The sequence below is a fragment of the Cryptomeria japonica genome, chromosome 2 (genome assembly GCF_030272615.1).
Source record: "Cryptomeria japonica chromosome 2, Sugi_1.0, whole genome shotgun sequence".
Classification (NCBI taxonomy): Eukaryota; Viridiplantae; Streptophyta; class Pinopsida; order Cupressales; family Cupressaceae; genus Cryptomeria; species Cryptomeria japonica.
The window spans coordinates 544,174,111-544,196,730 of NC_081406.1; the positions used below are offsets into that span (position 1 = coordinate 544,174,111).

General features: G+C 34.4%; 2 protein-coding genes across 2 annotated transcripts; one reads left to right on the plus strand and one right to left on the minus strand.

The window, feature by feature from the left end:
- Positions 1 to 2,201: 2,201 nt before the first annotated feature.
- Positions 2,202 to 3,833, plus strand: LOC131052352 (anthocyanidin 3-O-glucosyltransferase 2). Its single transcript, XM_057987006.2, has one exon. It carries the CDS (start codon positions 2,297 to 2,299, stop codon positions 3,779 to 3,781), a length of 1,485 nt encoding a protein of 494 aa, XP_057842989.2. The 5' UTR covers positions 2,202 to 2,296; the 3' UTR covers positions 3,782 to 3,833.
- Positions 3,834 to 14,009: 10,176 nt separating this feature from the next.
- On the minus strand, positions 14,010 to 15,497 carry LOC131052327 (anthocyanidin 3-O-glucosyltransferase 2). The gene has a single exon (XM_057986963.2). The coding sequence runs from the start codon at positions 15,495 to 15,497 to the stop codon at positions 14,010 to 14,012; it is 1,488 nt and encodes a 495-aa protein (XP_057842946.2).
- Positions 15,498 to 22,620: the final 7,123 nt, after the last annotated feature.

Genomic DNA, 22,620 nt, shown 5'->3' on the forward strand with positions numbered 1-22,620 from the left:
AAAAGAATAAATATGAGGAAGTTTATCTATATCATATTTATTGTTATATCGCACAACTGCTTTAACCATGTAATTGTTCACGACCATTGTAAGTAAGACACACAACATCTATAGTAGAGAATTAATCAAAACCATTATGATTTTTCTTTGTTTCTTTTGTTCACCATCAAATTAACAACTTGAAATAAAAATGATACAATTCAAATTCTAAATATAATTTAAGTTTGGTAAGAAGTTAAAATTATATAAACTTTAACTTAGAAATATTGTATGAGATAGGAAAAAGATAAAAGACATAGTAAACGACTATGTGAAAAAATGAGGGGATATGAATAAGATAAGGTCAGTATGGAAACATGTGAGAACTAAAGGAAACAAATGAGCCAAGTAAAAGAATGATCCTCTAGACTTTTGCCACATGTATTTCAAAGTTGCCTATGTTGGAGTTGAGAACTTAGGTAGGGGTGACATATTCATGTGGGACACACAACACCTTCTAGATTAAACGACTAGAGTAAGCCTCCTATAGGCTCTTTTAATCTCATAGACAATCAAAATCAAATCATTTCATTGCATTGCAGCTTCTCTCATCCATTTAAGCATGGATCATCCAATCTTGGCGGCCATCTAAAAATCACAGATTTCGGAGGATCATTTAGCAAGCATATTCTCCAAGCTGTCCATCTTGTACCTGACAAACATATTGACGACTGACATGCTTGTATTATTATCAGAACCTAAAAATAAGACATCAAATAGATACAAAGATGGAGGCATCAATAGCTGAACATCCCTTTCAGCTGCTGTCTACCTTTGCAAGTTACAACACTTACCTTTAATCAACTTTTACTCTCTCAATCCCAACCTTATTACCAATGCTATAAAACAATACGCCACCTGGTCCTTCTCATCGTCTATGATGACTGAGATCACTGCTTTTTCATGTTGAATGATATGAAAGAGTTCCAATTTTTTATATCTCTTTAGTCAAGCACAAGAGTAGAAAATGATTAATGAAGCACGGCATATGCAATGCGGTCCACAAGATAAAATATCTATCTTCAGCATATATTTTCATTCAAATTTATTTTTTAAAATAAAATATCATTTTCAATAGATAGGGGAGAAGATTGAGTTGTTGAGCACATTTCAATAGTTGTTATAGCACTTGTTGATTTATGTCCAATATTTCTAAAAATATTACACTAATAGACAAGTGACTTTAAAATTGTTAGTGTTGATGATGACAGTCGATTGAATGAAATGCTTTTCTTAGATCTAAAAACAACAAATCATGTGATGCCACATCAGTGCACCAATAAAACATGACTTAATGCACAAGTATCAGTCTCACTTTTTTTTTGGCCTTTTAGGACACTTTGGCAAAAAGCATGCTGACATGGCATCATATTTGATAATGCAGCATTGAAACCTAGTTATAAAAGGGGACTTGGGAAGTAAACTGTTGCAAAAAAATGAGAGTGATTTGAAATTTCTATATAATATTTTGAGAAGCGTAAAGTTAGGGTGCTCAACTACTGAGTCCTCTCTCCTATTAAGGGAGAGGGCCCTATAGTAGAACGTTGTCTCTCTCCCAAAATCTACCGTAGATATTTCATATCACTTTGAATTTTGTACAGCTGCTTACATGTCAAGTCCTCTAGTTTAAAAATTGGTTTCAAGTTCACATGGTCAAATATGATGCCACATTGCATGCCTTTCTTGCCAAGGTGTTCAAAATGGTTCCCAAAAGAAATAAGATCCGTAATTGTGCATTAAGTCATTTTTATTGGTGTACTGATGTGGTATCACATAATTGATTATTTTTTAAAATATGATAGAATTTTTTTAAAAATAAATATTGACATGATATTTTTTGTGCTCCATTAATAAACTAATTACATATCCAACTACCATTCTTACCATTCTTATGATTGGACCCCTTTTGACTCCTCTACCCTACCATTTGTCATAGAAAATGTTATTTGAAGCATGACATATGAAATGCAGCCTGGTCATGTTCAATATACATTCTTAATTGTCATAGAAAAATGTTAATGTAAATCTGACACATCAAATGTTGTCATTTGTTTGTCACTATTCTCTTGTCTAACTATTAAAACTTTAATTAGACATAAATAAAATATAATGTCGATGACAAATGATAAGACAAGAATCTTCCAAATCTTTTAATCTATTGTAGTGGCCAACGCCAGTTTATAATAAGACTAGTATCCTCCTGTAATCATAACATCGGGATTAAGGAAAGTAAAATCTTGGTGGAAAACAAGTCCAAATGGAGAAATGCCCAGTGGGTTGTGAAATTTCAAAGCCGCATGTTGCACTCTATCCAGCTGTGACCGCAGGTCTGGGCCATCTTATTCCATTCCTGGAGTTTGCAAGGAAGCTCGTTTCCTCCCACGCTTTCACAGTAACCCTAATCACACCCCCCTTAACCCTTTCCCCGACGCACGCTAAATATGTCTCACAACTCCTTGCTTCAAATCCTAACACAATATCTCAAGTAGAGTTTGCAGAGATTCATTTGGACGAAGAAGAAACCAAAGATGTCGAGAAAAAGTTCCTGGCACAAATAAGCAAGTCCTTGCCTGCAATGGAACAAAGTCTGAAGATGCTACAACAGCCCAACCGTCCTTTCCCGCCGGTTTGTGCGTTGATATCTGATCTCTTCAACGCGGAATCCCTGGATGTGGCTGCCCACCTGGGCTTGCCAACATATGTCATGTTCACATGCTCTGCGACCTTCCTCTGGTTCATGATGATCCATCTCCCTCGCCTTTATCCATCCGATGGAAACGAGGATTCTCCGGTTTCTGTCAATATCCCGGGCTTGAAGAAGCCCTTCCGTGAGGCCGACTTTCCAGACCCGTTTCGCAACAAGTCAGCTGCAATTTTTCATGCGTTCCTCCGCCTTTGCTCTCCCTTGCGAGGGATGGAGGCCATTCTCGTCAACACCTTTCACGACTTGGAAGCTCGCACAATTCAAGCGTTGGTGTCCGAAAGCGTTGGAGAAATCGATCGCTTACCGCCGGTACATGCAATTGGGCCGATTACGAGGTCGTTTGATCTGCCCCAGGTGGACGGTGAAGGAGAAGAGCGCCTGAAATTGTGGCTGGATAGCCGGGCTAAGGCGTCGGTGGTGTTCGCATCGTTTGGTACGTGGGGGTTGATGGATAGAGAACAGTTGATGGAGATTGCTTTAGGGCTTGAAGCGAGCGGGCTAAACTTCGTTTGGGTTGTGCGGGGCATTAGTACTACTAGTAGTGCTGCTACTTCTAGTTTGGAAGTGGAGTTGAGCGACGTTCTTCCGGAGGGTTTCTTGAGCCGTGTTGAGGGGCGTGGACAAGTGCTTTCTTCCTGGGCTCCCCAGGTCGCGATCCTTTCGCATCCGGCAGTGGGAGCATTTGTTTCTCATTGCGGATGGAATTCTGTTTTGGAGGCTATTTGGTTTGGAGTCCCCATCGTTGCCTGGCCTCTTTATGCTGAGCAGCGAATGAATTGTGTGTTAGTTGTGAATGAATGGATGTTGGGTTTGGAGGCTGTCAAGGGAGCGGATGGATTGGTTGGCCGGATGGAGTTGCAGAGTGTGCTGGAAAAAGTCATGGATGGAGAAGAGGGGAAATTGGTGAGGAGGAATATGGAAGAGTTGAGTTTGAAAGCCAGATGTGCAGTCATAGAAAAGGAGGGAAGCTCGTTTGCCAGCATGGAAGCTGCATTTAGTGGCCTTGCTATAGGCACTGAAAGAAAACATACTGAGTAAAAGTTAACTAGCCATTTCCATTTCTATGAATAACTTTTGTCCTTGTAGCATAGATGATGCATCTGTTATCGTTTTTATTGATTGATTGAAAATTAGAATATAATAATTTTTTTATTTGAAATTAATCACAGTCAAAAATGCATCCTCTATGCTGGATAGATGTTTCCTTCTGAATAACTGATATTGAAAGATTGATTCAATCTAGCATGCTCGGTGCATATTTGACTGCATTTATTAATTACTTCAAATTTAAAATCTTGTAATTTTCTAAGTTTCAGTTAATTAATATATAGAGTCAAATGTGTATTTAGAGTGTTGGATAGATCACACAAAATTCTCTTTAAAGGTTCTTCTTTCTTTAAGAGAGAGTGGTCACTTGTAAATTTTGTGATTTTATAGTATTTAAATATAAAATTATGCAGGACTTTCTTTTTTTTTTTTCTAAATGTAATATGGATTGTTGTCTATTTATAATTCAGATTTGGAGGTGTGAATCATCACACAACTTGTCATATAAATTTAAATAGTGAGAGGTGTATTTTAAATGAGTTTTTAAAGATTTGATCAATTTTTTTATTATAAATTACTTAGTAGTTGAACACAAAGGTGATATTTACTCTTTATTAGCTAAAAGAGGTTTTTGAAAAGGTTGGAACCCTTATACAAAGTGAAGCAAATGGAATACACCATCCAATCAACACTACAACTACACTGAAGCTATTGAAGAAAACAACAACTAGAAAGACTAAACAATACTAATTCCAAACATTAGAATTCTCACACTTCAAACCTATGCATGTGGCTAGGATACATGTATGTCTTGGAAGACCTTTCTTGCTTTTATGGACTATAGTCTAGGAAACCTCATTACCCAAGACCATTGAAAAAGAAGGAGAGGAAACCTTCACCAAGACCCCAACTAGGGATGACTCATGAGGAGAGGAGCAATGAACTAGATAAATTGATAACAAAGAGGAAGTCACAATACTAAATGAGGGAGACACAACATCACCACCCAAAAAAGGAGGGGTGGGTTCCAAATGAGGAGCAATACGAGTAACAGGCACCATGGGGGAGAGGGGGCCTCTATCACATCAATAGTTAGAGGTATAGAATATTTTAAAGTGAAACAATCATCAACCATATGTCCATAGTAAGATGTTCATGAAGTGCATTCTTCCACCAAGAGGAAGCTCTCAAGGTGAGGGCAATTAGATGCCAAATGAATTGTGGTAAAATAATGCCAACAACATAAAGGGATGCCTTTGTAATCTAAAATATGACTAGAAGTATTATTCTTCACATGTAGGTGGTGTAAGGGAAAATTATAGTTGCCCAATTCACCTTAACAAAAAAATCCATAGAGTTTCAAATACCAACATAGCAAGTTGACACCATAAGTGAAGAGGAAGACTTGGGAGGCAAATCCAAATTGATAGAAAATTCAAGGTCTTGATGGGAGGATTATAAGAAGAAACTTAAGGTTTCAACAAGAGAGCATGCTAGCCCCAGAACCATTATCATCCCTCAATAAAAACATCGTGATTGGAGATTGTGTCAAAGGCAACTATAAAGAAATCATGGGGGCTTCACTGACTAGGCAATATTATATACATGAATTCATTTTGGGGGTTTAATATCCCAAAAATGAGGGTGCAATATATTGCCCATCGGTGAAAATACGGGGGTTTTTTGATTCTGGCTATGAAAAAATAGAATATTTGGTGAAAATAGGGGGCTTTTAATTCAGGTTGTGTATTGGGAGGAGGTGACAATAGCAAAAGGGTATATTTCAACTTTTCCTTTGGTAAAAGGCCATTGCACTACTAAAAAATCCACCTACTCAAAGCATCAATTTGAGGATAGAATTTGTCAAGTTTTTATATTAAAATCCTTTGTGAGAAAAATTCTTCATTTTATAAGATGCCATCCCCCAAAATCACCATAAGAGAAGTTAGGTGCATGGGAACATATAGACCTTATAGACTTAGGGAGATAAGAGGAAGCATGTGAGTGGCATGGTTGATAAGTAGAAGGGACCCAACAAGTTTAAGAGGGGAAGGAATCCCATATTGCATCATATGCACATAAGACTTTGAACTAGTATTAGTCGAATCCACAACCATGACCACAAGAGACACTACAAGATGAGCCAATCGCCAAAAGTAGGGATGCATAGAGAACAAGGTGTCACTAAATAACTATTGTTGATGTAGCTAGGTGCCTCAATAAAATTGGTTTTCCTACAAATAGGTGAGATACAAATATTCAAGAAACTAGAATAAACCCTAAGGGACATGGAGGGTGAGACAAAAAAACACAAAGAGGGCCTATAGAGGCCTTTGCATTGGTGGGAAGAGGAGCATCATGACTCATTTAAAATTTTAAGGTGCCATTTGTTGTTAGAATACCTATATAATTATATTTATAATACAACATAAATATTACCAAACCTTTTACTAATGATAAATAATTTTACATCCATTCTATAAGTTTAACACACAAGTCTCAATTTTGACCACCTATAATACCATCTACTACTAAAAAATAGCACAATTTTTTTTTAAATAACCTATAAAAATAATTTGGAACCTAAATTTTATGACACTTATCTCTTATTTATAAAAATAATGTTTCCCATAAAATGTTAATTTTTCCCTCTAAAATACAACTAGGCTAAATAAATAAGTCTAAAAACCATTAAATGGATCAAATGAGAACTATTTTCATCACAGGAAAAAAATTTCATCACAGGAAAAATAATTCTTGCAAGGGGCATTGGTGGTCATTTTCATTAAAAGAGGTATACCTTGACATCCATCACTAATTGGATGTTGCGATCACATCCATGACTATAACAAGCAAAAAGAAGATTGGGATTCATTTTAATTATAGTTTTTGTTGTCTAAGACCAAAGCCAAGAGTCATGGAAAGCAAGTTAGGTTTATTCTTTCATCATTTAGTCCATGATTCTATTGGCTTATTAATAAAATAATTGTATTCAATAATATGGAGCAAGGTGTTAAGTAGTCTTTCTCTTGATTCTTTTTAATACGAGTACAAACCTAGATCATGGGTGTTTTATACTTAGTCTATTGCTCAATGCATATAGAGATGTTATAGCAAGGAATATTTCAATTATTGATTTAATGTTAATCTTTTCTTTTTCATGTTTGAAAATGCATTAATGTAATTTTTATATCAAGTAATAAATATATAGAGTGATCCGTTTGAAGGAGAAGGCTTTTCTCTTGGCCAAATATATAGTAGGTAAAATTGTTACAACCAAATAATATGCTACATGATTAGGTAATCTAAAAAAGGTATAAAATATGATACACAGTTAGGTTATCCATTAAAGACATGAAATTTGCATAGTCTACATCTCTTAATAGTCTCTAGCTGCCTTGTTTATTTTTTGAATTTGTGATTTATTGAGTAGGTCTATTACCTCACTAGTCTAAATGTGTTTTTTCCATTCTCATATTTGAACACTAGATGTTTGATTTTGTCTTCTAGTTATATGTGGACAACTTTCCCTTCTCTATCTATGCATTCCCATCTTCTATATATGCCTACCAAGGCAATTGTAAATATAACCTATGACAAACTATTTCATTCCATTTTCCTTCTATAGGTAGAAGTAGGAGGTTCCTATGCTCCCATTTTGGTGCAAGTGGAGAAGAAATGCTACCAATTGTTGTTGAGTTTCACTTTACACCTACTGGTTACATTTTCTTCAAAGTTTTGAAAATCATTACACAATTTCATTTTATGCATATTTATTCTATAATCATTTTGTCAAATAATTTGTGTGCTTTATATAGAGGCATGCATTTTTTTAATGATATCTATTAAAATGGTTCTTTCACTTGGTTAATGATTCTTTATTAAATTTATTTATATAGAATTGAATGGGGATCAAACTAGATTTTATTTTCCATCAAGATTATTTCTATAAGTGATCCATTTTACTTATTTTATATTGAAATTATCTCAACATTTTTATAGAGATGGATATTGAGTGCAATTATGAAGAGCTATTGCATTTATGAATTAAGCATTCCAATGATAGAGATATTAGTTGTATATATTTTTAGCTCGAAAACTAAATAACTCTAATGTAGAAGTTGAAATTTGTCTATGAAGTCATGTTCCCATTAGAATGCCCTTGTCATATAGGCTTGAGTTGATAGATATGCAATCCATCAGCATCAGTCTTATCTATTCTGAGGTTTATTATGTTTAACTTTTCAAAATCTACTCCAATATTGGATGAATTTTAGAGACATTATTATTGTGGTTTGCCTTGATGTGAATGTGTAAGAATGCCTATAGACTTGTCTAAAAATAATAATTATATTATTTTTGTTGAACATTATAGCTTATGGATGAATTTTAGAGTCATCGGTCTAAGGTGTAAAACCTTATGACGATAAATTTTAGATCAATGTTCTATGCAATTTCAAATGTTGAACAAATACTGATATAGGAGTTGACTTCTTGACATCACAACTAAGGTTGAGAAAGGGACCATATGAAGACATAGGTAGAGGAGAACTGTTCTCTTAGTGTGGAATGTCCCACTCATCATGAGGTGATCATCAAAATTATAAACCCTATGGCCTAATTACATTTAGGCTTATTGTTGCTTCAACATGGAAAGGATTACAAAACATGTGCTCTTCCAAAAGAAGTATTCATCCTTATTGTAGGGTTAGTTGGATTTCACCAATAGCATGAAAATGATAGATGCTAGAGTCCACCTAGTTTTATAGGGTCTAGATAGGCTTTCACTAGTGGCTTACAAAAGGTGGATGATACCTAATCTTCTTATCTTGGGACTTTTGTATTGGCATCAATGTATCAAAAAAAATATGTGTGCATCCTTGAGGTATGGTCCTAGTGGTTAACATATCTATGTTTCTTCAAAGATCAACAAAATAAAACTCTTTTGCCCCAAAACTAGACTAATCTATCAATCAATAGAGGCGATAACTGTTAAGCAGTTTCCCTCTGAATTTTACAAAGGTACAAATCCCTTTGTATGATCAATTTTTAATATATTTATCAAACATATAAACTTAGACATAGTAAACTAACCAAAAAGTAGTAAAGGCACCTAACATTTGTTCATCACCATGCAACAAATGCAGAAACAAAATCTTTAAATTAAATATAACTTGGTACTACAACTTATAACTCACATGTTATTGCAATACACTGAAAAGATTCCAACACAAGTATCAACTTATAGATTGACAATTGATATTGGTTAAAAAAACTGATAGATTTATAACACTAGCAAAATTCCTAAGAAAATAAATAATCTCTCATGTGAATGCCAACACCTCAAAGAGAATAACATCCAAATTGTACTCATAAATTTATAACAACGCATAAGCAACATCCAACTCCAATGTACATAAACATATAAGCTTAGAAATTAAGAGAAATTCTATTGACCTTTAGCTCATATATAAAAGTATAAGGGGATAAAAAATGTATACCCTCAACCGTTCATTAAACACATATATATAACATTTTAGTTTGTAACTGCCATAGCCTTTTGAAATCGATTCGTTTAAAGAATCACATAATACAAAACTACTTAAATATTAAATTAAAGAGTCTTTTTTAAAGCATAGAAGTTCATGACACAAAAGTAAAGTGGCATCATTGTGTTGCTTTCATGTTTGTCCGGCCTACACCAATGTCTCCTTGTTGCGTTGGATGTTGTTGGATTTGCCGATCTTTGTAACTCTAAAATTCTTTAAGGATGATTAGAATCTCCTATTCATGAGCAATGTAAACATTATTTGTCCTTAAACCCCATAGAGCTCTCCCCTTTTTGATATGTTCACTTTAGCCATAAAACCCAATGTGATGGTCTAGGGACCCTATCAAAATGTTTTGTTTCTCTTGTTTCTCCTTGTAAGTTGGGAGGTTCAGGTTCTTCTTGTTAATTTATTATATTCTATCTGTTTGTTATTTGGATTTGAAGGTTATGGAAGTCTTGTTAAAGTCAATTGTTATGGTTAAGGGAGCCTTGAAAAAGCAATTGCTCATGATTGTTTGAGTAGTCAGGTGTGTTGGCTTTGGTCTTTGATTTTTTACATCATATTTTTTAATTCTTATGTCTTTTGTGGTTGGCTATGGGTTGGCTTTTGGTTACCCTTGCTCCATCTTATAGCAGCATTCTATTAGTGGGTTATGATTTCCTGTCAAAATCGAAGATAAAAATTGAGGATTTTAAATTCTTTTAAAATCTGTTGTTCGTGATTTTTGGTTCCCCTCGAAACCTGCTTTTCCCTTAATAAAAAAATATAACTACCAGCTCAAGAATTCAAATTTAATTTGAGAAAGCAAGTGCAACAATTGCTAAAGCCGAGTCTTTACATTATTCATTTTATGCTTGAGCCATAAAGACTTCGGGCGTTACTTACCTCTACCCTCATCGGCAATGTGATCAAGATTGTGTATTTGCATCAGGAGTTGCATATGGTAATGGGGAAATGAGAGGGAAGTCTGGCTACTCTCTTGATTCATTAACGCATTCATTACTATCAAGCTAAGAAAAGAACATCGATCAATGTAAAAAGAAATATAAGACATCTGTGAAGCAATTTCAAGGGGGGAAAGTTAAAGTAGAAGGAGGCACAACAGAGATCAACGGTGTCGCTTCTCATTTTCAGCAAGTCGTTCCCATGAATGTTTAATACTTTACTTATAATACTTCTAAATCTATGCATTTATTTTAAGCAAAGGCAAAAAGATTCAATCTAGTATATATTGTTCGATAGCATGTGAATCTGGTAATTGTTTTTGTTTTGCATTGATCAAACTCATAACTATTAAGTTCACAAAACTTTATAGGATAGCTTTGATGATTCTTGATATCTTTTTTATGACAAACTTAAATTGTGTTTAATAAATATTCAATTCGGATATGGAGACATATTCAGTCTCTTTATAGCGTATGTCTGTAATGCCATTGTTTAGCTATCTAATGATTTCAGCATAAATGATTAATTGTGCTGTATGCCAAAATACTATAAATCCAATTCACGATATGATTAAGTATTTGTCAATAGCATTCATGTTTTGTGAATCTTTAAGTAGAGTAGGAATTGTTGCATGAAGAGTTTGTAATATCTATTTATCATCGGCATTAGCCATAATGATAAAAATCCTTTGGATATAATAACGGATATGATAACCTCTATCTAGGAACTATCAGTGAGCGTCCGACTAAGAGCTTAACCTGATTCGGGTAGAATATGGAGTTATAATGTAAGAAATATATATATACCTTTATCCTAGTGGTATCACACTTGGATTTATGCTTGTAAGTGTAGGTTCTGCACCCACATGCACACATGCAAGGTGACAGTGGTAGTTGATTGCTCACTGGGTATAATATCAAGATTATTTTAAAGAATCAAATGAGAAAGGTAACACTAAGATGTTAATACAAACTAGAATATCTTTAATTAAGAAAAGGGTGGTAGGATGTCCATGTTCAGCTGAAGGGGGAAAGCGACCAACTAATAATATAACTAAAATTAATACTAGTCAATAACAGACTATTTGTGAAGTTCTCCATAAAGGTTGTTATAACCGTTAATGTTAGCAGATTAAAAACTATTGGCACATCAATTGGTTAGTTGAATTCAGTCTTTTTAGAGCTTAAGTATTAATGAATAAGTAGAGTAGGGTGGTGAATATTAACTCCAACACGTAAAATATGTTTGTAACTTGTAAACCTTGGTCAAGGTGGCACAACGCTATGCATGTGTCTATTAGTTCACATGAATCAGATACACTCTCTTGTTAGATGGCCATACTAGTTACAGGGAACCTGTAGCGTGTGGCCAACTAGATTTGTGTAGATTCTAAACACCAAGCTCAAATAGTAATTAGGCCTAGTTCCGTGTGTACACCCTCGTGAAGGGTAGGGCCACTTCCAAGAGGAAGGTGTGCGGGGGATCACAAGGTCTATGTTTGGAGTTAAAGCTCACCTGATGATGCTCTCCCTCTCATAGACAATGTTGAGACTTGTATGAGATTTCAGATTGGAAAGCATAAACTTCAATAAACTCTATTCCTTTCTCATTTTTTTTATGCTATTTAATTTATGTTGATGAATAGTTCTTGCTTTATTTACATGTACATGCATTTTCATTTCATAATGATTTGTTAAAATGCATCTTTAGTTAAAATGTTAGAAAGACTTTTCAAATTTAGTTTTAGATAGGTATTTAATATCTATTTCAATGAAGTTTTAGAAAAAAAAAATCCTAAATGTCTTTAAGTTAGATTTAGCTTGTTACAGATATTAGTTGTATACTTTTTATCTTGGAAACTAAATAAATCTAATTTAGAAGTAGAAATTTGCAACATATGGCTATGAACTAATGTTCCCATTAATATGTTCTCGCCATATAGGCTTGAGCCAATATATTTGCAATCCATCATCACCAATCTTATCTAAATTATAAGGTTTATTGTGTTTGGCTTTTCAAATTCAACTCCAATATTGGATAAGTTTTAGAGGCATTGTCATTATGTAATAATTATGGATGAATTTTAGCATCACAAGTCTAGGGTGTAAAACCTTACAATCATACATTTTAGATCAATGTTCTAAGTAATTTCTAATTTTGAACAAATATTGATATAGGAGTTGACTTCTTGACATCAGAACTAAGGCTAATAAAGTGGCCATATGAAGACATGGGTAGAGGAGAATTGTTCTCTTAGTGTGTCATGTGCCACTCATCATGAGGTGATCATCAAAATTGTAAAACCTATGGTCTAATTAGATATATTCTTATTGTTGCTTCCACATAATAAAAATTACAAAAAATGTACTCTTCTAAAAGAAGTATTCAACCTTTTTGTAAGGTTAGTTAGATTTCACCAATAGAATGAAAATGATAGATGATAGAGGCTACCCAATTTTAAAAGGTCTAGACAAGCTTTTCACTAGGAGCATCCTTGAGGTATGGTCACAAAGATTGTGAGTGTTAAATAGATTTAGGTGATTGATAGTACATATACTAGTCTTAAGTAAGGTAAACCTCTATGATATCCTATTTATATTTATTTTATTATAAAACGAATGAGAGGCTTAGTAGTCTATCAAAATCATATTAGTGACCTTATGTGACATGTGTTGTTACATTTGTGCCCTTCAAGATGATACCACTATGTAGTAGGAGATGCTTGTCTTTTCATCATAGTTGACATTGATATTAGGATAAATATGGGACTCACAATGCAGTAAGATGCATTAAAATTCCCTTTTGGCTATGGTGTACTCAAGGGATTATATATTAATGAGTTAAACAAAGGGGAAGATGCTTGTAGTAATGTTGCAATCACTTTCTCTTTCACTAGTTGGCTGGTTACTATAAATTTTTAATTGGATATTTCTTATCTTTATATAAATTAGTCTCTCTCTACCTCTCTCTATGTTTCCTTCTCTCTTTCTTTTATCTCTACTCTTTAGATTTTTGTCTCTCTATCTCTCTCCCCTTCTTCTCTTCTCTCTATCTCCTTATATTTCTACTTCTCTATCACTCTATCTCACCATCTATATCTTTCTCTACCTCTTCCTCTCCCTTTCCCCTCTCTCTCTATCTCTCTATCTCTACCAAAAATAATTATTACACAAACCACTAGAACCACCCAAGAGAAATTAAGTAAAGGCCACAAACATCTTATCACATCTTACCCTACATGGTATTTGATTGAAAACTTTTGTCTATTGCAAAGATCCACACAATGTTGGAGACAAAAATGACCGTCAATTATCCAATAAGTTTTTAAATTTTTCTTAAAGACAAACAATTTAATGATATTTACTTGCAGTAATAATAGACTGTTATTATAATCTTTAGACAAAACATCTTACTACTCCAACTCTACTCATATTATTGTTAATGGATAATCCTTCTTGGGAATCACTAAATACTGTTTCCATAAATAATCCTTTCTTCAATTCGTAAGATAACAATTTACTAAAAGGTAATGAACATAAATAGAGCATATTTAACTCAATTAGCTGAGAAATTTTAAAGCAGACGTTGAGGGAGTACTACAAAGTGTGGGGAGCAGACGGGCTGTTGAAACGAGCGAGTTATAACAGCAGCCTCCAGAGCTTTTCCCACCTTTCTAACTAAATATTTTTCTAAGAAAATGCTCACAGTTTCTACTAATTTCTTCAATCGTTATGTTTGATTTCGGTTGCAGCTATAGCAAGATCACTAAATGCAGCTTCCATGCAGACAAACGAGCTTCCTTCCTTTTCTGTGACTGCACATCTCGCTTTCAAACTCAACTCTTCCATATTCTTCCTCACCAATCTCCCATCTTCTCCATCCATAACTTTTTCCAGCACACTCTGCAACTCTGCCCGGCCAACCAAACCATCCTCTCCCTTGACAGCCTCCAAACCCACCATCCATTCAGTTACAATTAACAAGCAATTCATTCGCTGCTCAGCATAAAGAGGCCAGGCAACAATGGGGACTCCAAACCAAATAGCTTCCAGCGTAGAATTCCATCCACAATGAGAAACAAAAGCTCCCACCGCCGGATGCGAAAGAATAGTAACCTGAGGAGCCCAGGAAGGAAGTACTAGTCCCCGGCCCTCCACACGGCTCAAGAAACCCTCGGGAAGAACGCTGCTCAACTCCACTTCCAGACTAGAACTGAAACGAGAAGCACCACTACCAGTAATACTAATCCCCCGCACAACCCAAACAAAATTTACGCCGCTCGCTTCCAGCCCTAACGCAATCTCCGTCAACTGTTCTCTCGACATCAACCCCCACGTACCAAACGATGCGAACACCACCGACGCATTTGCCCGGCTATCCAGCCACAATTTCAGGCTCTCTTCTCCCTCACTGTCCGCCTGGGGCAGATCAATCGACCGCATAATTGGCCCAACCGCATGTACAGGCGGTAGCCTGTCGATTTCTACTACGCTCCGGGACAGCAACGCATGAATCGACTGAGCTTCCAAGTCGTAAAATGTATTGACGAGAATGCCTTTCATTGCCCGTAAGGGAGAGCAAAGGCCAAGGAAGCCGTGAAACATTGGATTGGACTTGTTCCGAAACAGGTCTGGAAAGTCTCCCTCACTGAAGGGCTTCTTCCAGCCCGGGATATTGACGGAAACCGGAGGAGCCTCGTTTCCTTCAGACAGATAAAGGCGAGGGACACACAACATGAAATAGAGGAAGGCCGCAGAAGATGTAAACAAGACATAATTTGGCAAGCCCAGAGAGTCAGTCACGTTCAGAGTCGCCACATGAAAGAGATCAGATATCAACGCACGAATTGGCGAAAAAGGGTGGTTGGACTGTTGTAGTATCCTCAGATTTTGTTCTACCGCAGGCATGGACTTGCTTATTTGTTCCAGAAAGTAGTTGCCGTCATCTTTGGTGTCTTGTCCGTCGGAAGGAATCTGTGGAAGCTCTATTTGACGGATCGTGTTGGGATTGGAGGAAAGAAGGTCTGAAACATATTTAGTCTGCGAAGGGGAAACGTTCCAAGCGGGTGTGATTAGGGTGACGGCGAAACCGTGGGACGAAACGAGCTTTCTTGCAAGCTCGATGAAGGGAATCAGATGGCCCAGACCCACAGCTGGATAGAGTGCCACATGTGGCCTTGAAATTCCACAACCCACTTGCTGTTTCTCCATTCTGTCCTTGTTCCAACAAAATTCCGTGTGCTTGCTACACTCTTCCAAGGAAGAGTCCCATTTTGTAAGTCCACGAAGATGCCTTTCGTATAATTAACAGCGACTACTCGTCTGTGAGAATGGGCAATCGAGTACCATGGGTGTTGCATGGGAAGTTTCGTGCTGATAGGAATCACATGTTGATGTAGAAGTATAGAAAATTAGTTTTACCACTATGAATTTTTGTTTCAAAATTTTCTCACAAATTTCAAAATAATTTATTAAGCCAATAGGCTTTTAGTATGGGCTTTTATGTCTGGAATATTGTCAACCTCCCAGTGAAATGGGTTTACGGTGACGGTTTGCAAGTGACGGCTCCGCATCGTTATGTTTTCACGCGGGCATAGTTTAGGGTGTATATCCGTATTTGATGTGATCGATGGTAGTATGTGGCAAAGTGTGAAGGAAATGCCATGCAATACATAATGTTTGGAGTTGTTTAACGTGTGAGAATATTGAATTTGATTTATTGCCATTAATGGCTACGTTTGCACCTTGTTTTTGGTTTATGGCAGTAAGCAGTAAGTTTGTTTTGTTTACTGTCATTTTGTTAACGAAAGGAGAAAATGAAGGAAGCTCTAGAGATTTGGGTGAAATTTCTTTCCTGTTTGGTAATCACATTTATAAGTCAGCTATTTCTTCATTCTCTCTACAATTTGTTGAGGTCTTATGTAGAATATGTTGTGGTTTGCTATGTTGCTTATGAGAAAACTAGGGTTTTTTTTTAAAAAAGGACATTGTCAATTTCACACATTGGTGTTCATTTATGGGAATTCTTTCAAAAATAGAGTTTTAAAAAAAAATTGATTTTGTCTGCAATTTGTTGTAACTCTGAAACATAGATGTAAAACGGTTTCAGAAAACTTTCAAAACTAGGGTTTTCAAAAAAAAAATCCATTTTCAATTTAATAGATGGTTGTTCATTTATGTGAATTCTTTCAAAAAATTGGGTTTTAAAAAAAATGTTTGTTCATTTATGTGAATGCTTTCAAAAGCAGGGTTTCAAAAAAGAGGCCATTTACAATTTTGCATAAGTGTATCACAATATTTGTCTAACATGAATTGTATATAGTGAAATTTCTTTCTTGTTTGGTAATCACATGTTCAGGTTAGCTATTTCATCATCTTGTCTATAATTTGTTGTGGTCTTACATAGAATATGTTGCGGTTTTCTCTGTTGCTTATAAAAAAACTAGGGTTTTTAAGAAAAAAAGTATTGTCGATTTCGCACATGGCTATTCATTTATGGGAATTCTTTCAAAAATAGGGTTTTAAAAAAATGTGTTTCTGTCTGCAATTTGTTGTAGCTATGAAACATATGTATGTAAAAGGGTTTCAGATAGGGAACTTTCAAAACTTTTTGTACAAAACTAGGGTTTTTGAAAAAAAAAGTTATTTTCGATTTACTGGATGGTTGTTCATTAATGGGAATTCTTTCAAAAAATAGGGTTTTAAAAAAAAAGTCTATTTTTTTATGCGAGTGCTTTCAAAAGCATGGTTTTCAAAAGAGAGGCCATTTACAATTTTGCAAAAGTCTCGCAATATTTATGTGACATTAGTTGTGTTTAGACTAAAGATGTACCAACATGCAGGGGCTCTCATAACTTTTTGTACAGATGATTGGTAATATACAGGTAAATTAAATCTTGTTTAGTAGAACAATTCCCCTTTTCAAAATAATTTTAAGAATATTTTTCATGAATCTACAACTATTCATATAATAAATGTCGCTTTAAAATATAGAAATACCATAATCTTACAAAATATTTTCAAAATAGCTATAATTTAGTGCTAATTGCGATGAAAAAGAAGCTTGACAAAGTAGATTCTCTTTAGGCCTTACCGATGAAAATTTACACCCCATTATGAGTGACATCTTGATCCTAAATTTGTTCTTGATATCTACCTAAGAAACCTTTAGGGCTAAGAACTCTTTCCATATAGTCCAACACTTCTAGGCTCAAATTGAAAGAGGTTCCTCTTTGATCCTTGTTTCTAGATCTCTCAGAATGTGCATATTTGTTCTCTAGTTTATTGTTTATGTTGATTACTATCAATTATGCATCCTTAGACCTAGTTCTTGCATTTCATCATTCAATCTTATCAATTCACATAAGAGAAGTAACCAATCATTGTGCCCATCTCTCTGAAGGGTTTGTAGTTGGTTCTATTGGTTATTTCCGCAATGTGAGTTGATGGGAATGGGTTTGATTCCTAGTTTGCATGTTTAGACTAGTAAACCCCATTGCAACACTCTATAATAGCAGTAGACTCCACAACCTTGACCACAAGAGATGCTACAAAAGGAGGCCCATTACAAAAATTGGGGATGCACAAAGATAGGGGTGGCACAAACTAGCTATTGTTAATGTAGTTAGGAGCTTCAATGAATTTTTTTGGCATACAAATAGGTGAGACAAATTGGTTCAAGAAATCAAAAGAAACATTGAGGGACATGGAGGGTAAGCTAGGAAACACACGAAAAGGGCTTGTAGAGGCTTATGCATTGGTGGGAAGAGGAGCATCACAAGTCATTTCAAATTTTAAGGTGCCATTTGTTGTCAGAATGACTATATATTTATGTTTACAATACAATTATATACAACATAAATTTTCCCAAAACCTTTACTAATTATAATAATTTTACATCCAACACATATATTTATCACATAAATCTCAAATTTGAGCACCTATAATACCATTTACTACTACAAAAATAGCATATTTTTTATTTTAAAAATAATTTTTTTACATCACATGTTACACTATAATTAATATACTCCCCCATATCTTGTTACACTTCCTATATAAATATTTTTCTTACCGTTTAAAATATAAAACCTAACCCTACATGCCATTATAATTATGTCATATTATCTAAATGTGATATACACATGAGTTGGTCATTATACAAATTGGTATGTGTTTGTACACTAATGTTAGCATAGAACTGATGTTCTACTAGAATGCATTTATTATCATACTATTATATTGGATTAAATTAAGAACATAATCTCACTTGATGAACGAGGTCAAAGATCTTACACTTATTACATGTACACAAAATCTTTCTATTTTTAGTAGATGAACTATGATGCCTCTGGTTTCTAAAAAGATATGTAGAAACGTTCATCTCAAATGAACCCTTGAAGATTAGATAGTGGTTTATTACATAGACCACTAAAACCATCAAATAGGACAAAAATGAGGAAAATTAAATAGAGGCCACAAACATCTTATCACATCTTACCCTAAGGAGTTTTCTATTGAAAAATTTTGTTTATTATGAAAATCGACATAAGGATATGTAGAAACGTTCATCTCAAATGAACCCTTGAAGATTAGATGGTGGTTTATTACATAGACCACTAAAACCACCAAATAGGACAAAAATGAGGACAATTAAGTAAACGCCACAAACATCTTATCACATCTTACCCTAAGGAGTGTTCTATTGAAAGATTTTGTCTATTATGAAAATCGACATAACGTTGAAGATAAAAATGATCTTCAATCATCAAATACAAACAGATTTAGTAGCAGTAACGAAAGGCTGTTATTATAATTAACCATTATTTAGAGAAAGCAAATGCAGGAAGCGACACCAATCTAATAAGATTAAGAAAAAGGAATAAAAAGCGCTTTGTCAACTCTAAGTGTTAGTCGGTATGCTTCCTTTCTGTGGTTACAAGAAGACCACTAAATGCAGCTTCCATGCTGGCAAACGAGCTTCCTTCCTTTTCCGTGACTGAACATCTCGCTTTCAAACTCAACTCCCCCATATTCTTCCTCACCAGGCTCGATGAAGGGAATCAGATGGTCCACACCCACAGCTGGATAGAGTGGCACATTTGGCCTTGAAATTTCACAACCCATTTGCTGTTTTATCTGCATCCTGTCCTTGTTCCAACAAAATTCCGTGTGCTTGCTACACTCTTCCAAGGAAGAGCCCCATTTTGTAAGTGCACAAATATGCCTCTCTTGTAATTAACAGCGACTACTCATATGTGAGAATGGGCAATCGAGTACTATGGGTGTTGTATGGGAAGTTTCATGTTGATAGGAATCACATGTTGATGTAGAAGTTCAGAAAATTATTTTTATCACTACTAATTTTTATTTCAAATTTTTCAAAATAATTTATTATCATAAATCTTGAGTTTTAATATTCAAATATGTTCATGATAAATCTAGCATCACAAGAGTTATATTACATTCTTCTAAGTTTTCATGTCTATCATAATCAACTTAAACTTCTTTTCTAATATGTGGACATAATAATTGTAAAATGAAACAAATTGTATTTCACATCTTTCATCTAGACGAATAGTAAATTATATTATAATTAAGAAAATTAAATGCAAATATAATGAGTACAATAATATGGATCCAATTTTTTTAGAATGGTCCCAATCAATATTATATAATACAAATTAAATGATGCATCTTCATCTAGATGAACAAATTGCATTTCACATCTTTCATCTAGATAAATATTAAACAAATTAAAGGCAAATCTAATGAATACAATAATATGATTCCAAAAATATCACAATGGTCCCAAAAAGTATTGCATAATACAAATTGAATGATGTATCTTTCTTCTAGATGATTAGTAAATAATATTATAATTAGGCAAATTAAATGACAATTTAATAAATACAATAATATGAATCCAAAAAAATCACAATGGTCCCAAAAAATAGTACATAATACAAATTGAATGATTTATCTTTCTTGTAGATGAACAAATTGAATGTCACATATTTCATGGAGAGAGGTGGATATGATAATTATAAATGGAACAAAGTGAGTGCCACATATTTCATCTAGAGAAGTAGACTTAATGATTATATAATGGAACAAATCAAGAATATCATATCTTTCATCGAGATGACTAGTAAATTATATAATAATTAAGCAAATCTACTTGTGTTGAAATAAAAGTTTTAAAATTTTTTTTTACTACCATTAAATTTTGTTCCAAAAATTTGCTACAAGTTTAAATAAATTACTATTATTATAAATCTAGAGTTTTAGTCAATTTAATCATCAACTCATGTTGATGATAAATCCAAGTATCACAAGTGTTGTATCACACTCTTCTAAGTTTTCATGTCTATTATAATCAACTTAAAAAATCTAGATGAATAGTAAATTAGATATGGATTGTTGGTCATTGGGCTAGGTCGTGGGGATACTTGCTATGTATATATATATATATATATATATATATATATATATATATATATATATATATATATATATATATATATATATATATAAAATTAAGAAAACTAAATGCAAATCTAATGTATACAATAATATGAAACCAAAAATATTGGCATTTAGAGGTGATGGTGAACGATGCGAAAAATAGCAGTAAACCCTAATTCATAAAATTCACCGAACAAGAGGATTAGGTTGGGTGCTTCGAAGAGGTTGATCGCAATGCCATGAAGGATGAGAATGGTGAAGTGTAGTACATTGATGTTTTTGAGGAAGTCAAAACAAACACAAAATTTACGAAGGACTAGGCAGTTATTTGCATTTTCATAGGCACTCGATCCGATAGAGCGACAATTAGGCAATGGTGAAAGATTGTTAAAATATTCAAAATACACTCACAAACTGAAAGATAATTAACAAAAATTCAGAATTGAATGAATATGCAAACTATATTATGAAACTGATATTGAAAAAAGCTCAAATATGAATTACAATAAGAGTAATTGCCTTATAGACAATCATTTTCCTAACAATAGGAAAAAACAATAGAACTAAAAACAATAAAAGAAAACTAAAAAACAATTCTTGCAATCCATAGATAGCAGATACAAAGCACAAAACAAAACAAAACAAAAAACTAGAAGATGCTTTATTACGTAGCAATCTATTTTATTTGCGAAAAAAAAAAGAAAAATCATGATCTTCTTCTTATCCCTCCAGCACATTGTTCATCCTTATCTTCAAACTCCCCCTGAATGATGAATGGAGGTGAGTCCCAATCGATTGCGGAAAGCCACAAAAGTCTCCACAGGAAGAGCTTTGGTGAAGATATCAACAACTTGTTCAGATGAAGAACAAAACTGCAACTCCACTTGTCCATCTTGAACCAAGTCACGAATGTAATGATGATGGATCTCTATGTGTTTCATTCTGGCATGAAACACTGGATTCTTTGTCATGGCAATAGTGCTATTTTTATCACAATAGATGGTGGTTGGATGCTCCGGAACCAAATATAGATCTGTCAATATCTTTCTTATCCATACCGCTTGAGAACTTGTCGATGAAGCTACCATGTATTCCACTTTTGCTGAAGAAAGAGCCATTGTTGCTTGTTTCTTACTACTCCAGGATACAACTCCAGAGCCGAATGAAAAAACATAACTAGATGTAGATTTTCTATCATCCACTGAACCAGCCCAATCTAAATCTGTGTAACCAACTAGTTAAAACTTGTCAGTGGGAGAATACTAAATGCCAAAATTTTGTGTACCACTCACATACATCAAAATTCTTTTAGTAGGCCACCAATGTGAGTCATGTAGATCCTACATGAACCAAGAGACGAGGCTCAAAACATACATAATATCAATCCTACTGGTTGTGAGGTACATGAGGCTACCAACCAAACTCCTATACCTAAATGCATCAACCTTGGGACTAGCATCTTCCTTGGTTAGTTTTTCACCAAGGGCTACGGGGGTTGCAAATGCTTTGCATGCCACCATGTTAAACTTCTTCATTAAATCAGCTATATACTTGAATTGAGAAATAAATATACCTTCTGATCTTTGTTGTACTTCCACACCAAGAAAATAGTGCATAAGTCCCAGATCTGACATTTCAAACTCTTGTTTCATTTCTGCTTGAAACTTCTCCATGAGAACTTTGTTATTACCTGTATAAATCAAATTATCAATATAGAGGCAAACTATGAGAATATCATGACCAATACGTTGGACATACAAGGTAGGCTCTGAGTGGCTTCTGTTGAATCCTTTCTTCATGAAATAACTATCAATTCTAGCATACTAGGCACGAGGAGCTTGCTTCAACCCATAAAGGGCTTTCTTCA

Bases quoted from the DNA above. Each gene is read 5' to 3' on its own strand.
- LOC131052327 (XM_057986963.2), bottom strand. From the start codon at position 15,497: ATGGAGAAACAGCAAGTGGGTTGTGGAATTTCAAGGCCACATGTGGCA.
- LOC131052352 (XM_057987006.2), top strand. From the start codon at position 2,297: ATGGAGAAATGCCCAGTGGGTTGTGAAATTTCAAAGCCGCATGTTGCA.